Below are 16,546 nucleotides of genomic sequence, written 5' to 3'. Positions count from 1 at the left end.
GATATTGTAAGGCTGAAGCAACCGACTGTAGAATAAATTCGAGTGGAGTCGGGTGAGGTGCATTTGCGACAGCCTAAGTCGGACACTAATGTGGTTTTCCAACAGCAAGGCTCAGATCAGCATGGCAGGGTCATTGTTAATTAAAGTTTGTCTTTATAATGTCGAAATGAATACGCCTCCAACCCCCATATCACAAACGTATATCAAATGTGTGCACATTGTACATTAAATTAGTGACGGTCTCAAATATCACATTAATTTGTATATATCTACTGTGTACATGAACGGCAGGGCAGCTAAATTGGTTCCTGTTTCAGTAACGTCTTTGATCACGTTCGTGTAGGTCAGACAAAAACATCCTAATGATTGGTTGAACTTGTTAAAGAGCAACTGCAGAAACTAACAGTTGACTGTAGTCAAAACGCCATGAAATCGGATCACATGATTTATGTAAAGTGCATGCAGTCGACATGTAGTTGCAAGTCAGGCAATGTGTGTCCCCATAATGCAACACACATTGGAAGTCGGCGACTGACAAAAGTGATCAGTTTGAGCACGCCCATGATCCTTCCTATGGATGCGTTTCGCTAAATAAATGTGAAAGTGTGTTGCGTTATAGGAAGAAAACAAATCTGACTTGCATCTACATGCACACTACGTGAACTTTGCAAAAACATGTGATCAAAGGTCATGCATTTTTTTTATGCAGTCACCTTCAAGTCACTGCAGTTGCTTGTCACCGACTGCACCATGCAGTTAGCCTACCAAGTGGGAGGCACTATTCATTATGTTTTTTGTTTGTTTGACCCACGCAAATGGGACCAAAGATCTGACTGAAACAGGGACCACCTTTACCACGACTAGGCTATACAGTGGATATGTACAATTTAATGTGATATTTCGAGGCTCTCAGTCTCACTAATTGATAGTACAATGTACACATATATATGTAAAGTTTGTGAGTGTGTGATATGGGCGTGGGATATTGTCACAAGAATTTTCAATCCCAATGATAATAACTGACAATCCATAGCTCTGACCAATCCCCGAGACCTGTAAGACCATGGGTTTAATAATAATTAGTCAGACTCATCTTATGCAAAAAGATAGTACAGTTTATTCACGAGAACGTTCTGAAGTCCATTATATATACAAAGACATTCATTTTATAGCTGCGCACATACTTCCACACAAACAGTAGATATCCTACGCACATACATACAAGTTCAAATCTTAAACTACGCCTTGCTCAGACAGTCTGTGTTTTTCCAATTATACAGATACATTGTTTAATCTGCAACATGTTTCATAATTTTCTGCAAGCCTAACAGTGTCTCCCCTCCAGGGGTGGAGACAGAATGTCCTGTAAGGAACACAGTAGTCCAGCTTGTCTGTTGATAGCTCCTCTTATCATTTGTTTCACACTTGCACCCTGCTTACATACTAAAAAGGAACAAAGGGTCCTTGTTCTCATTCTGACTAAAACTACACACATCATCAGATTATAGTTTTATGATTCTAATAAATGTCATACAATTATATGGTTTCAGGGTGGAATATTCTAATCATTACCTTTAAAGCATATAATTCCCTTATCAGATATATGTTTATTTCGACATTACAAATAACCTGTATAGACAATGGCAACACTGTCATGCTGCCTAGGAGCCTTGCTGTAGGGAAAAGGCTATAGGACACTCCTGACCTGCAAACCGATATTTAATTTCAGAATTTGTCAAAATTAGGTTAGGGTCTAAGTCCCAACCTGGCCCTAATTTGAAAGCTTTTGGAAGCGCGATCCAAGTAGGAAGATAAACACACTAGTACAGCCTTTCTTAAAGTATGGGTCGCGACGTGTCAGAGTATAATTATTTCATTCATTACTGGAACTGATTTGGCCAGGTTCAGCTGCGTTCTCTTTTCAATGCACTCTCTGCCTAGCAGCCGTGTCTCTGCTCAGTTCCGCAGCTGCGCGAGTGGGAGGGAGATGCCCGTGTGCTTTCGCGGTTCATCGGATCTTTTTTTCTGTAGTTTTATTGAAGATCACTCCGCGACCCACATGCTGCAGCTTTGTCAGACACTGAGTTGTCATTCTCACTCGCCATCATCAAATGGACTCAAACTAGCCTCATACAAACTTTGAGAAATATCGAGGGGCGCCCACAATGTGTTTTGTGCGGGGAAGTGCTTAGTAATGAGTCTCTCAAAACGGACATATTAAAACGACACGCACTGACCAAACATCCACAGCATGACTGTAAACCCAGGGAGTTATTTCAGAACACCTGCAAAAGTGGTTATGAACAACATCAATTGCCCAAAGTGTAATTCGTTTATCCTGACTTAAATGATCATCAGAGGGCACCCGTGCTTTACTCCCATCATTCTCCTGATCCTTAAACCAGAGCTCATATGAGGCTGATGTTTCTGTAGATTTATTTTTATTCTATTAGATATAGGAAATATAGTTTAACCAAAACATTAGATTGTGATTCTAAAGACAGGGCAGGTTGGAGTCCTCTTATCCACCGAGAGAAGTATGTTCTGTGAAATACTGTTTCCTCAATCGGATCCCTCGTTTCTTTAGTTGCTGCAATTATGTTCCTATTTATAATTTGAGAAGCCTTTGCTGCCAAACGGGAGGTCGCATCAATTGAACTGACTTCAACAAACGTAGAGTGGCTGCACGGGAAGGTGCAAGGTGATAAGTAGGTGTTCACGGGTGTGGGTGGGTTCAGAAACTCAAAAAATGAGGGGTTCATCTGGAGTTCTAATTCCATAACGTTAGCTAGCTACTTTAGTTCAGAATAATTAATGTAAACGTTAGAAAGCCGGGGTTGACCGTTGTATGACCTACAGTAGCTAGTAGTAACGTTATGTCCTAACTAGGCAGAACTAGGTTTGTATTATTTACTGAACGACATTCTGTCCCATATATTTTATATATCGTTTCCATAAAGCCAACATGGCTTTACTGTCATGAATTTAAGTTTCCAATCTAGAGAAGTTCTCACTTTTGTGAGAATGAACTAGTTAGCTTCGTTGACGTTAGTTAGCTAACTAACTACTGTAATTAAGGATGGTGAGCTGTCACGACGAACTGAATCTGGCTTCATTGTTAATTTGTTAATCTTTCATGGAAGATTCGTTATCCATAAAATTAAGTGGCCAGAGAACAAACCCATTTTCACATTTAATTTAAATATTATTTTGAAATTATCAGTAAATGTAAAAACAAAAAAGAAATAGGCACCATAAAAGTATTTAACAAATTGAAAATTAATATTGATATGTAATACCTTTGTCTGTTAGGTTTATGTACTCTTGTTTGTGTATTTCAGTTTTTTTGTATTTGTGTGTTCATAAACATTTTTTAAATCATTTTTAAAAAACGAACTGAATCTGGCAATGGAGGGCTTCCTATATAGCCTGCTGGAGCATGAAATGCCATGAACTCACAAGGGGGCATAACATTACATGTACAATACTATCCCATTTTGGAAACGTTACATGTATGCTCCCTTGTGGAGGGAAATTAATAGCTTAGATGGTAGTTATGCATGGGATTCAAATGCATAATGTTATTAAGGAAATTAATAGCTTAGATGGTAGTTATACATGGGATTCAAATGCATAATGTTATTAATACAGTGACTAAACTACCTCTTGTACGGCATGCCCTTCAGAATCCAAACACAGTATTGCCATGCAGCAAAGTGTTGCCTATAATCTTTCAAGTCTGCCTGATAAAATATTGAATAAAAGATAGCTTGAAATGTGATATTAGGCTTGTATGGCAGTACTTTGACTGTATGGCTAGTGCTTTCTCCAATATGTTATTCTATTTTGCATTGAATTGTACGTCAATGCCATTTATCTCTCAATATTTATTTAATATAAATGCTTGTAAGACTATTCTTTGACACATTTTCCCTTCCTTTGAAATTGTTATAGGACAGAACATGGACCCAATGCAATTGCGATCAAGGAGAAGGTAAGGATTTTATAGGACAGCTGCATTTTGAAGTGTGAATTTAACCTACATAACAGTCAATACAAACTGAAATCGATTCAAATGGTACACCAAAGTGTCTTTGGTGAGTTGGTTTTGGTCATTTCATGGGTATTCCTGGTAGGGACATGTGGTACCTTTGCTTAGCCTAACTGGACCCTGGCATGAGACCTGATTCTGTTGTTTGTTTTTAGAAATGCCGAAGTATCTGGATGGTCAGTGGAGGATGTCTGCCAGTGGCTTCAGCAAAATCAGTTGGCGGACTACACCTCTCCTTTCCAAAGTTTTACATTTAAATACATCAATTGCATGCAAGGTCCAACCAAAACCTGATTTCCGCTTTTAACCCAACTACCGTGTAGCTCTTGTTATGGGGGTGTTTTAACTGCCTTACTCAAGGACAGAACAACAGATTTTTTCACCTTGTCGGCTGAACAATTCGAATGCTTTAAATCCTAGGCTACCTGCCAGTCAAAATGCCTGCTTTGTATAACTGCCTAATATGGAACAAGCATTTTGTTTTTGCTCATAAAACAGATTTGCCACATTGGTCTGTATCACCAGAGTGAGCCAGGGTTCCTGTTAACATGTGGACTTGGAGGTTGCATGAAAACATATAAATGCTTTGCGTCATATAGGACACATATATACAGAAAACACAATCATTTGCTGACATAGAGGCCTTATGGTTCTGTAATCCCTGTGCCTGACTACATTAAGGAAAATATGAACGACGATGACTCTGATCTCGTGTGGGCACCTGCAACTAATGTTATTGTGTCCATGGACTTCAAAACTGAAGACTTGGTTAGATGCCTTAAGAGAAACCTCTTCCTTTTTATGTTGGAGATCAGAGAGAAGCATTGTGTTCCTGGGACTGTGCAGAGCAGTATAGTGGAGGATCTTCATTCTCTATTTGATTAATGAATGTCCCACTACAGTGATGCCTTGAAATTCCATCTTCGAAACATTCACATCAATATAGATGAGGACAATAACTTGTGTGAGCTTTTAAACCAGATAAAGGTTTTTGAAGAGTGATGCATGAGAAGTATCAACACAGAGTGGATACTGGAGCAATACTGCTGTAAAGAAATGGGAATGGTTAGACTGAGTGAGATACATCTGAGTGGTGAAGAACAGGACAGAGGCAGTTTTCAATACATCCCACTACCTGACCTTTTGAAGAAGGTGGCACAAAATGAAGATGTTTGGGCGAGCTTAAGTAGAGAAGAAGAACATGCCAATGATAAAATCTTGAGTGATTTCACAGATGAGGGATTTTTCAAGAGCAATCCCTTGCTCACGCAAAAACAAACAATGTGGCCTCATTTTTATATAGATGAATTTGAGGTTGTCAATCCACTTAAATCAATAAAAGGAAAACAATATTTCAGCTGTGTACAGTTGAAGTCGGAAGTTTACATACACCTTAGTTTTCCACAATTCCTGACATTTAATCCTAGTAAAAATACCCTGTTTTAGGTCAGTTACGATCACCAATTTATTTTAAGAATGTGAAATGTCAGAATAATAGTTGAGAGAATGATTTATTTCAGCTTTTATTTATTTCATCACATTCTCAGTGGGTCCGAAGTTTACATACACTCAATTAGTATTTGGTAGCATTGCTTTTAAATTGTTTAACTTGGGTCAAACGTTTCGGGTAGCCAACCACAAGCTTGCCACAATAAGTTGGGTGGATTTTGGCCCATTCCTCCTGACAGAGCTGGTGTAACTGAGTCAGGTTAGTAGGCCTCCTTGCTCGCATGCTCTTTTTAAGTTCTGCCCACACATTTTCTATGTGATTGAGGTCAGGGCTTTGTAATGGCCACTCCAATACCTTGACTTTGTTGTCCTTAAGCCATTTTGCCACAACTTTGGAAGTATGCTTGGAGTCATTGTCCATTTGGAAGACCCATATGCGACCAAGCTTTAACTTCCTGACTGATGTCTTGAGATGTTGCTTCAATATATCCACATAATTTTCCTACCTCATGATGCCATCTATTTTGTGAAGTGCACCAGTCCCTCCTGCAGCAAAGCACCCCCACAACATGATGCTGCCACCCCTGTGCTTCACGGTTGGGATGGTGTTCTTCGGCTTGCAAGCTCCCCCCTTTTTCCTCCAAACATAACGATGGTCATTATGGCCAAACAGTTCTATTTTTGTTTCATCAGACCAGAGGACATTTCTCCAAAAAGTACGATCTTTGTCACCATGTGCAGTTGCAAACCGTAGTCTGGCTTCTTTATGGTGGTTTTAGAGCAGTGGCTTCTTTCTTGCTGAGCAGCCTTTTCAGGTTATGTAGATATAGGACTCGTTTTACTGTTTATAGATACTTTTGTACCTGTTTCCTCCAGCATTTTCACAAGGTTCTTTGCTGTTGTTCTGGGATTGATTTGCACTTTTTGTACCAAAGTACGTTTGTTTCTAGGAGACAGAACTTGTCTCCTTCCTGAGCGGTATGACGGCTGCGTGGTCCCATAGTTTTAATACTTGCGCACTATTGTTTGTACAGATGAATGTGGTACTTCAGGCGTCTGGAAATTGCTCCCAAGGATGAACCAGACTTGTGAAGGTCTACAATTTTTTTATGAGGTCTATGCTGATATCTTTTGACTTTCCCATGATGTCAAGCAAAGAGGCACTGAGTTTGACGGTAGGCCTTAAAATACATGCACAGGTTCACCTCCAATTGACTCAAATGATGTCAATTAGCCTATCAGAAGCTTCTAAAGCCATGGCATCATTTTCTGAAATTTTCCAAGCTGTTTAAATGCACAGTCAACGTAGTGTATTTAAACTTCTGACCCACAGGAATTGTGATACAGTGAATTATAAGTGAAATAATCTGTCTGTAAACAATTGTTGGAAAAATTACTTGTGTCATGCACAAAGTAGATGTCCTAACCGACTTGCCAAAACTATAGTTTGTTAACAAGAAATGTGTGGAGTGGTTGAAAAATTAGTTTTAATGACTCCAACCTAAGTGTTTCAAAGAGAGCCTTAATGAGTTTCCTGCACTGCTTCACTGCAGCATTGTGAGTTAGCTCACACATTTGCTATTTATTAAGTATGTGAATTAAGTTAAACCTCCAGAAATACAATGTGTAAAAATTATGTTTTCAGATCTTCTCAGAAATTAAGCAAGAACATGGAAATAGGCAAAAGGATAATTCAAGGACTCCGCAAGGCTAGTGGCAAAATGATAGCAGAGGTAGAGAGGCGAGGCAGGGGTGAGGACATCATCCTGCTATTTCGACAGTCCCTGAAGGACAATACAGAAGAGGCACACAGGTATTTGCTCTTATTCCTTCCCTTTCTGTAATGTAGCCTATACATAGTACATTAAAAATGTGTGTTTTGTTATATAATTAGCAAGTGTAGTAAGACCATTGCTTTACTTTACTAGGACTCGACACCATAGCAGCAATCTTGCTCTTGCCCTACCTTTTTAATGAGGACCCGAGTGGCCTTTACAGTATATCCTTGACAAGGTATGCCTATAAACAAATAATCTTTCTTCATAAACATAAGTGTGCATGCTTATATGAAACTACAGCTGAACATTTGCTATGTTCTTTGTTAATTGTATGTGTATTAATCTTTTCTTACTTTTGTTGACAAAGGCGGAAATCCATTTCACCATAAGAGTGAAATCCCCCTGGCCTTTGATAGGGACAACATGCACGCCCTACAGGACATCCATCCCCATGGGACTTGGGGACTTTTTTTTCAGTTAAATTTCCCTAAAATGTCAGAAAAACACTTATGTTTTAAGTTACTGTGTTCTGGGGATAAGAGAAGTTGGGGTGAAGTTACCAGGGCGGTCATGAAGATGGCAAACTTCCTAACATAACTAAGAAGTTGTTGGGCAAGTGATTTTTGGACACACACTAAAGCAAAAAATGTACAATCTGTACTTGGTGTCAAGTCCACAAAAAGTTTAAGAAACCCTGCACTAGTACACTACAGAGTACATGTAATATCTGCAGAATTATAATGTAATTACTAGGTGTTACACTTCATTTTAACTAGCTAAATCATGTGTATCTTGAGGGGTACATAATTGTTATTCAATACTCCAGAAAATATGAGGGCAGAGCAAGCAGAGGAAAGTATGAATTTCAGCTTTTTCTCTGTGAGAATCTCTGGGACCAAAGTAGTTAAGGATTTAGTTAAGGTTAGAGTTAAGGGTCAGTTTTAGATTTAGGTTAGTCATGTCAGCAGTATCCTTATAGTCTCTCTCTTGCTGTAGGTAAACCGTGCCCCTCCCCGACTTCACTCGTCGACTTTCGTCTACAATCGGTTGCGTTAAAGCCTTACTTACACCCGATGTGTTTATTGATCACTCTTTGGAAATCATCCTCAAGAGTTTCGTCAGCAACACGTGACCACGTAGGGCCCTGCGAGTTGGTAGGGGGTGAGGGGCTGGTTCGGGATTCACAATACAAAAACACCCTAATGATTGGTTGACAAATAGTGCCTCCCACTTGCCAGGCGATGGCTGCATGATCATTTGTCAATTTATTGTGCCGTGGAATCTACGTGAAAAATATACTGGATTTGAAAAAAGTAATCAACTGTTGTTTTGGGGGTTACATTTCAGTCACATGATGATGTCATCATGGTAACCAATTTTCAATATAGACACATTTTGTATAACATATGTTTAATTTGTATTTTTGAAACAATGTCAGATCTTCAATGTAATATCCACAATAAGAAAAAAAAACTATAGGCTGGGCAGCACCTACTATAGTTATTTCTTCAGTCGCCCATACAGGGTTTTAACCAAGCTTTGGTATTTGTCATTGACTATTACCAATGTGCTATCGTGAGAATGATTGTTGAAAAATCTCCACTTAATAGATTCACTGTTGCTATCGAAGTCATTCCAAAGGGTAGGATCAACAGAGCAAATGAAATGTAACCATCCTTTATCAATCATGTATAATCAATGATACTATTTATACCTATATAGCATTTGGAAAGTCATCAAAAGCTATTGTTTAAAATTAGCCCAGGATTCAACTAAAAATAGACGATACATATAAGCCTAGAGTTTCAAGTTTTGGTTGATTTCAAATGGAATCTACAAGTTATGTTGGATTCACATCTACATCTCAACCAAAAATAAAAGTTAAAGAATATGATTAAATCAAATCAAACTGTATTTAAATGCATTTTAAGTTTGAAATGATTTAGTCCTATTCCTCAACTTAGATTTTTGGTTGAAATGGAGACGTGAATCCAACGTATAATTAAAGCCAGACTCAGTGGCACAGATGTCGCTATCCAAGCAGAAGATTCATCTTCTTCAAATGTTTATATTTCGTTTCGTGGACAACCAAACACAAGTTAATAACTTTTGAGATAATGTAAATAGCCTATTAACTTGTCGACAAGTTAAAACATTATATGTTGGATACAAGTCTCCATCTCAACCAAAAATAAAAGTTAAAGAATAGGAATAAGCCAATGCCTCAGATGGAACTCTCCTTTAAATGTTGATTTGTTTTGTCAACCAAACACAATTCAAAATGACTTTTGTAAGACAGTAAATAGCCTAATGTTAAGGCTTTCTTACAAACAAATAAAACTTTATTTATTCAGACTTAAAATAAGGAACCCATCCATGGAAACATTGAGGTTACTGTAACAATAAATGTATTTTATTTAATTCATAGAAAGCTTGCATGTTCAGAGTCGCAGGTCTGTGGAAATCTTCACAATTGCTATAATAATCTGCACAGAATCTCAAACGGCATTAATCACTAGCACCATGTACTTTAATGTAATCTCAACTAATTGCAATCCAGGTCATTTGGTTGTGCTATTAGATCAAGAATAGTGAATAAACAGTCAGTTGTACTTAAATAAACATTTTAGACAGACTTTCCATTAGTTGTGCTTTTAGATGGTTGAAAGCAGAGTGATAACGCATTGGGAATTCAACACATTTTTTGCTGTCTTTTTGAGTGGGTGAAAATAGGTTGGAATATGATCGATCAACGTTTCTACCAAATATTACCCAATTCAGTGTTGTGTGTTCTTTAAGTTATTACCCAATTCTCCACATTGAAATGTGTGCCCAGTGCGAATGTTTTCATCTGATTAGGCTACTTCAGAAGTCTCCTGTAGGCTATTTGCACCCGTTCGCCCACTCCAATATAATTCTAGCTTTCAAACTGATGAATGGAAAGAGATATCCGCTACAAAACACCTAAAGATTTAATAACATTCGGATATTGTCAAGCCAAGCCTTTGATACTTGGTACAAGGTAGGGAAGGATGTATTTTGTCTTTGTCGAGATTGACATACAGTAGTCTATTTGATTGTGGTGTTGTAAACGCAAACCATGATTTTGAAGCGCCCAAAGTCGGTAATCATCGGTATGCAGGATTATACTTTGCATATTGATTGTTTGGTGCACTGGCACAGAAACCTGTTGGTGAAAAATGTGTTCGTTAAAGCCCAGTGAAATAAAACTCTCAGTGCCGTCTACACTTACAAGAAAACTCAAACATATATGTTACATTATTGCTCTTTCTTTAAATGTAATGTTTCCCTACCAGATACCATTCTCTGGCATGTTTTTAACTTAACATATGTCAAGAAAACCAGTCTCTCATGCAAGATTTAACAAATACATTGAGTAGCTGGCCAGCACAAGTGAAATATTCTGGGTGCCGGAGATGATGAAAATCACAACAGGGTTTCAATGTTCAAGAAACATAAATCTTCACATTTATCAGTCATGGAAAATAAAACTTTAAACTTTGGTAACAAGTGAATAGATCTTGGATGACAAGATAAACCTCTATTTTGTGATAATTAACCTGGAGTATTTATAACAAACTGAATTAGATTCAGATATTCCTATTGCAAATCAATAAAATGGAGATTACAAGTAGCATTTGGGTTTAGAATTTTATTAACAGATCTCCATATACAAACTTGATACTGTGATATCATTTGCCACTAACGTCATCACCTCAGGCATATGTATAATGCACACTGAATTAAACATTACATGCTATGGTTTGCTGTAAACGGTCAAAAAGAGAAACAAATGGAATGGATTTTCTTCCCTTGGTATAAAATGGTTAGTTCCCATTGTCTTGCGGTATTGAACAAGGCATTCAGTCAGTTGGTAGACTTCAGTGTACATTAAATGATTTGAGTCTTGGTTTTAGTGTCACCTTTTGCTATTCACAACTGTTATTAGGACATACACTAATAAGATGGTAGGCCCTTGAACTTGCCAGAGTAAACGTTTCTGTTACCAAGTGTTATCTGGCCAGATCTTAAAAACACAGTCACTTCTTCTCCACACATTTTTTGTTGTTAGTCCACCACCATTTCTAGTCTGGTGTTATCACAGTAGTAGGTTTGACTCATTTGTTGTCGCATGCCTTTCAGCATACCGAACCTCAAAACCCACACTAAATCATTTCTAGGTAAAACAATGGTTTGATGCAAGGCCCACAGGATGGTAGAATATCATGGATATCACGTACAGAGAATCCACAAATAATACAGTCCAGTTAGAATCAGTAGCTTGAAATAACTTGAAATAAATGAACATAACACAAAAGAGAAATCACAACAAGACAAACTGCCTCTAGTTTCCTTCTGTGGGCTAAAATTATGACTGTCGAATGTGCAAAATCTTGCAAGAGGCATTGCAGGTGTGAGTGGAATGGAGCCTATTGGAAGCTACACTGATTGAAAGCATATGTGTGTACAGTGTGTCACTCTGTGCTGTCATGTTAGGAACAAGAATACCTGGGAGCAGACAGTCTCAGCTGAAGAGTGCAGTAGCAGCCATAGGAAGATTGCTCTCTGTACTGCACGAGGGTCAAGTCTTTGATGCCGAAGACCCTAAATGCGTCCATCTTTATTGACAAACCAAACCAGTTTGCGTCAAGGGACACGACAAATCAAGGACCTCTATCACACAAAAACACTACATCTTCAGGTCCCTAACTGCAGACATTCAATGTTAACTGTGTCGCTATGTACAATATAGGATCTACACATTGTAATATTATTTTGTTTTCACTCGCTTGAGTCATTATTTCAATACTCTTTATCCTCTGAATTTATAGAGTATTTGTATAATTATTTACAATATAAATTACTTAAGTCTTGTGATAAGGTAAAATAAATAAATAAAATGACTGACTTTTGTAATGTTAGCAGGGTGGAGAGGAGTCTGCCTTCTTTATGCTTCTGGGAAAAGAGGGACGGTCCACATTTTGCTTTGTAGTCTTTCTAAAGAGAAGTGGTGAAAGGCAAGGGGGTACATCAGGGGTGCAATACTGTGATGATCGGGTGCAGATGCTGGCCCCTCTTCAGCCATGATGGGGGTTTAGTGGGGGGAGGAGGGAGTGCAAAGTTCCACTTCCAGCTATACTACCGTGCCACTGGGAGAGTTCCCGTTCTGTGCTGTCAAGTTCTGGAGGAGGGGACAGGCAGCGTCAAGGAGGGGAAAGAGAGAGAGAAAGGAAGAAAGTTTAGACTCATGGCAAGTAATCCATAAATACTCAAGAGCAGAAGTCCTTTCAAATAACTTGGAGTGTAAACTACTACACTAAAAGCTGATAGGACAGCCTACAGAGCATTATTCATTGATAGATGTTTCGCTGCCATAACGTCACGCACGCTGGGCGCAGGACTCACCACTTTACCAGGCCGTGCCCAGGTGCAGATGAGGCCCTCCTGGCACGCGGTGATGATGCAGTCGTCCATGAATACCAGCACGGTCAGTCTCTCGTGGGCGATCTTCTTACACACCAGGGGCTCCAGCAGGGGCACCTCGTGCATCCGCGGACACAGGGTGGTGCCCAGGACCTTGGCGGCGTCCAGGCGACTGCTGCGTGGCGCTACGTTGATCTTGTCGTTGCTCTTGCTGATGTTTCCCAGGCTATGGTAGCGCTTGTGCTCCTTCTCCCCGCACACCCCACTCCCTCCAGACTTGTCCGACTTCCGCTCCTGCAGAGAGAGCGTGGCGAAGCGGCCGATACTGAAGGGGGTGGCGTTGCCCCCTCCGCTCCCTCCCCCGCCCTCTGTTGTGCTCTGGCCCTTAGAGACATTGGCCACGGCGGGGTGCGGGAGGGAGTTGGAGCGCGACAGGGAGCGGGGGAGTGGCAGGGGCATGGTGGGGGGCTGGTGGGGGTTAGTGGTGGGGTGGTGGTGGCCCTCTACCCCGCCTACGACCCCTCCACTCCCTCCGCCTGTAGTGTTGTTGATGGTGCCGCTGACAGAGGAGGGGATGGTGGGACCGAAGGTGTTGGTGAGGGCACGGGACAAAGGCAGCCGCGGGTACAGCACGTCATCCGTCAGATCCCACAGGCAGAACTGGGTGTCCTGGCCCACCGAGCCGAAGCGGTAGGTGACGGAGGGCGAGCCGCCCTTGGAGCTGTGGCGGGAGAGGCGTGACAGCGTGCTGCTGGTGCGCACGCGGCCAAAGTGCAGCGGCCCCTGCTGTAGGTCCTCCTCGCTGCCACTCAGCTCCATGGGCTCCTCGTCCCCCAGGCTGGTGGTGAAGGGGTCAAAGGCCACCACATTCACCCAGGACTTATGGCCGTGTCCCCGGGCCACCACACGGCTCTCCGTAAACGACCACACCGTCACCAGGTCGTCCTCGCCGCCCGTGGCCAGGTATTTGCCATCGGGGCTCCAGGAGACGCACAGCAGGCCGCCGAAGTAGCTCTTCATCACGCCCTGCAGCTCCATGGAGTCAAAGTGGAAGACACGCAGGCAGCCGTCCTGGCCCACGCACGCCACATGCACGCCGTCCGGCGAGAAGGCAAACTCATTAAGGCCTCCGTTTCCTACGGCCCAGCGCAGCAGCGGGTTTCGGGGCGTCTTCGTCTTGCAGGCGTAGACGGCAAAACCTTCGCCCTGGCGGAGCAGGGAATACTGCGGGGCGGCGGTGCCACACGGGTGCTCCACGTTGTAGAGGTAGAGGTGACCACTGGCGTATGAGGCCAGGAACAGATTCTCTGACTTGGGCAGCCATTTCAGACAGGTTACCTTGGACTTGTCTATCATCCTCTGAAAGGTGACATGGGGTGTGAGGAGAATAAGATTTTTATGTTAGCAACACGGGAACATGAGACACGCTTATATGCTATTTTCAGCGACAATGGTAGGAGATGTATCTGAAAGAGAAGGGCAACTGTCACAACAACTAACTAATATCTGAACTGTTAGTGGTTCTATGTCCTCCTAAAGTGCTTTTAGTCCAGGACTAGGTTTAATATGTGTCTGAAAAACCAGACCTACAGTGCACTCAGTATTTGGACAGTGAAGCTTTAAGCTCTACACTCCAAAAGTTGGATTTGATATGAAAATGTTGGTATATCTGAGCTCTGTGACAGAGGTAGAACAGCAGAGGGAGTGGATTTAGATCCAGTGCTCCGGAGGAGGTTCATTGACTTAGAGGAGAAACCAAGCAAAGGCAAAGAAAAGTACACTTGATCATTATCACACTCCAGCTTCTGAATTTAATTAAAGGCCCAGTGCAGCCAAAAATCTGTTTTTCATGTGTTTAATATCATATTGTACAACAGCTGATGAAACATTTTATCAATGTAAAAAATCCTGATAGTTGCTAGTTTAAAATACAATCTACAGACCTTCTAATCAGCAGGTTTGCATGTGCGGTAGTTTCAGTTTTCCATGGTGACATCAGCATTCACTAAATTGGTTAGTAGGCCAATAACAGAGAGTTCCAAACCTCTCTGTCAATAACTACTGGTTTTCAAATTTACCCTCTCCACTCAGTCCCCTCCCAGACAGTCCTAGCAAAATTCTTGCTTGAGAATTTGTTGTTGCTTGAGAATTTGTTGTTGTTTCTACCCATTTTAACAGAAATCTATTACAGTAAGGTACTTAATTGTTACTCAGAAATGTTATATTCATATAAAAATGGCTACATTGGACCTTTAAGAACATTATTCTCCAAAAAGGCAGGCAATACTTCAAAAGAGCTCTTAAAAAAGTATTTTCAGTGTTCCAAATATTCCTATGAAATAAAGCAAATGGCAACACAGATATAGGCTATAGCTCAACCGCCCCCCCCCCCCCCCCCCCCAACACAGACATAGGCTATAGCTCGCTCCCCCCCAGACAAGAAGACAGAGACAGGCGGACGAACAGACAAACCCACAACGCACACACCTCCTCATTGAAGAGCTTGCTTGTCTCCTTCTTAATGGGGTCCAGGTATTGAACCTGGCCTGCTGAAAAGCCCACAATGAGGGCCACACTGTCTGCTGTGGCAGAGTACTGGTTGAAGTCATGGCAGGTGGGCTGGGTGCCCTTGTAGATACGCTTGTCTATGGGTTTACTGAGGTCCACAGCCTACACACAGGGGAAGGGAGTTAGGAGCAAGCAGCTTTTAGAAAGAACAAGTGACAGTAAAGGTCATTCAAAAGAGCCTTTGCAAAAATGTTTCCCTGTTTATGCTCTATTTCAGTGATTGTCCCCTTTGTGGAAGTTCAATTTGGTGCATGTTAAAAATACATTTGTATATGGCAGAATAGAGGAAATACGTGTTTTATATTGAGATTCTTCCCCATTCAGGCATTTTTGGAATTCAAAACCACGATTGAGTGGTGTAAAACCGGATGCAAACATTTGCTGTCACACAAATGACACGCTACTTGTAACATCACTGCAGCTACATTCTTGAAACTGTATTTCTGAAATGTTGCAACAGTGTTGCATTCCAGCCACACCGTCTACACGCCTTTACTTGCATGCAACATTTTCTGTGGTCTACTGATGCTTAGCAAGACAATAATGAATGCACGATGATTCGATTGCCTCAAACGAACGTGGCTAACGTTAGCTAATAATCAATCTCAGTCGTCAATTAATTGCAAGCTCCGTTATTCAACTTACTTTCTTTATATTTGTGTAGGTGTAGAAATAAAGCTCTCTTCCGATGTTAAAACACACTCTCTCGGATTCTTCGCTCGGGTCCTCCGGCTGAAGCTTCACCATGGAGACCCTGACAGGAGGGAGGAATCCCGCCGGAGAGGAGTTGGCTGCGGCATTGCTGGAGGCAGCTCCGGGCCCCTGCACCACACCTACACCACCACCGGGTATCGAACCCGGTCCACCCCCGGGGCCCACCGTGGTACCTGCGGACAAACCCCGAGGTAGTCCGCCTCGTTGTTGTGAATCCGAGAGGGTCAGTAGTTTGTAAAAACCCTCTCTAGTCCTGAACTGGGATTTAATCTCATTGATATCCTTCAGAGCGCCTCCATCACCGGCCATTTTTAGAAGCCTACAAACAAGCCTCACAGGAAACTGAAATTTTGACCTGGAAATAATACTCGAAACTACAATGAAAATGGGAGCGACTGGCATAGTTAGTGAGCATGTAGATCCAATAAATTAATGGGTCATCAAGCACATTTATTTTAAAGACTACTATTCAGTGAGCAAGCCGAGAGACCCTCTTCAAATGTCAGAAATCATTGGTCATGGTAGCCTAGTTATTACAGCC

At 41.3% G+C, this 16,546-nt stretch overlaps 1 protein-coding gene across 1 annotated transcript; it reads right to left on the bottom strand.

The window, feature by feature from the left end:
• Positions 1-10,936: 10,936 nt before the first annotated feature.
• Positions 10,937-16,448, bottom strand: LOC139386261 (WD repeat-containing protein 20-like). Its single transcript, XM_071131757.1, has 4 exons — positions 15,937-16,448; positions 15,211-15,393; positions 12,706-14,082; positions 10,937-12,481 (listed from the first exon to the last, which is right to left on the bottom strand). Exons 1-4 carry the CDS (start codon positions 16,405-16,407, stop codon positions 12,434-12,436), a joined length of 2,079 nt encoding a protein of 692 aa, XP_070987858.1. The 5' UTR covers positions 16,408-16,448; the 3' UTR covers positions 10,937-12,433.
• Between the last annotated feature and the right edge of the window lie 98 nt (positions 16,449-16,546).

This window comes from Oncorhynchus clarkii, chromosome 27, assembly GCF_045791955.1.
Source record: "Oncorhynchus clarkii lewisi isolate Uvic-CL-2024 chromosome 27, UVic_Ocla_1.0, whole genome shotgun sequence".
NCBI lineage: Eukaryota > Metazoa > Chordata > Actinopteri > Salmoniformes > Salmonidae > Oncorhynchus > Oncorhynchus clarkii.
The sequence above is the reverse complement of the archived record's forward strand: the minus strand, read 5'-3'. Positions and strand labels throughout refer to the sequence as shown.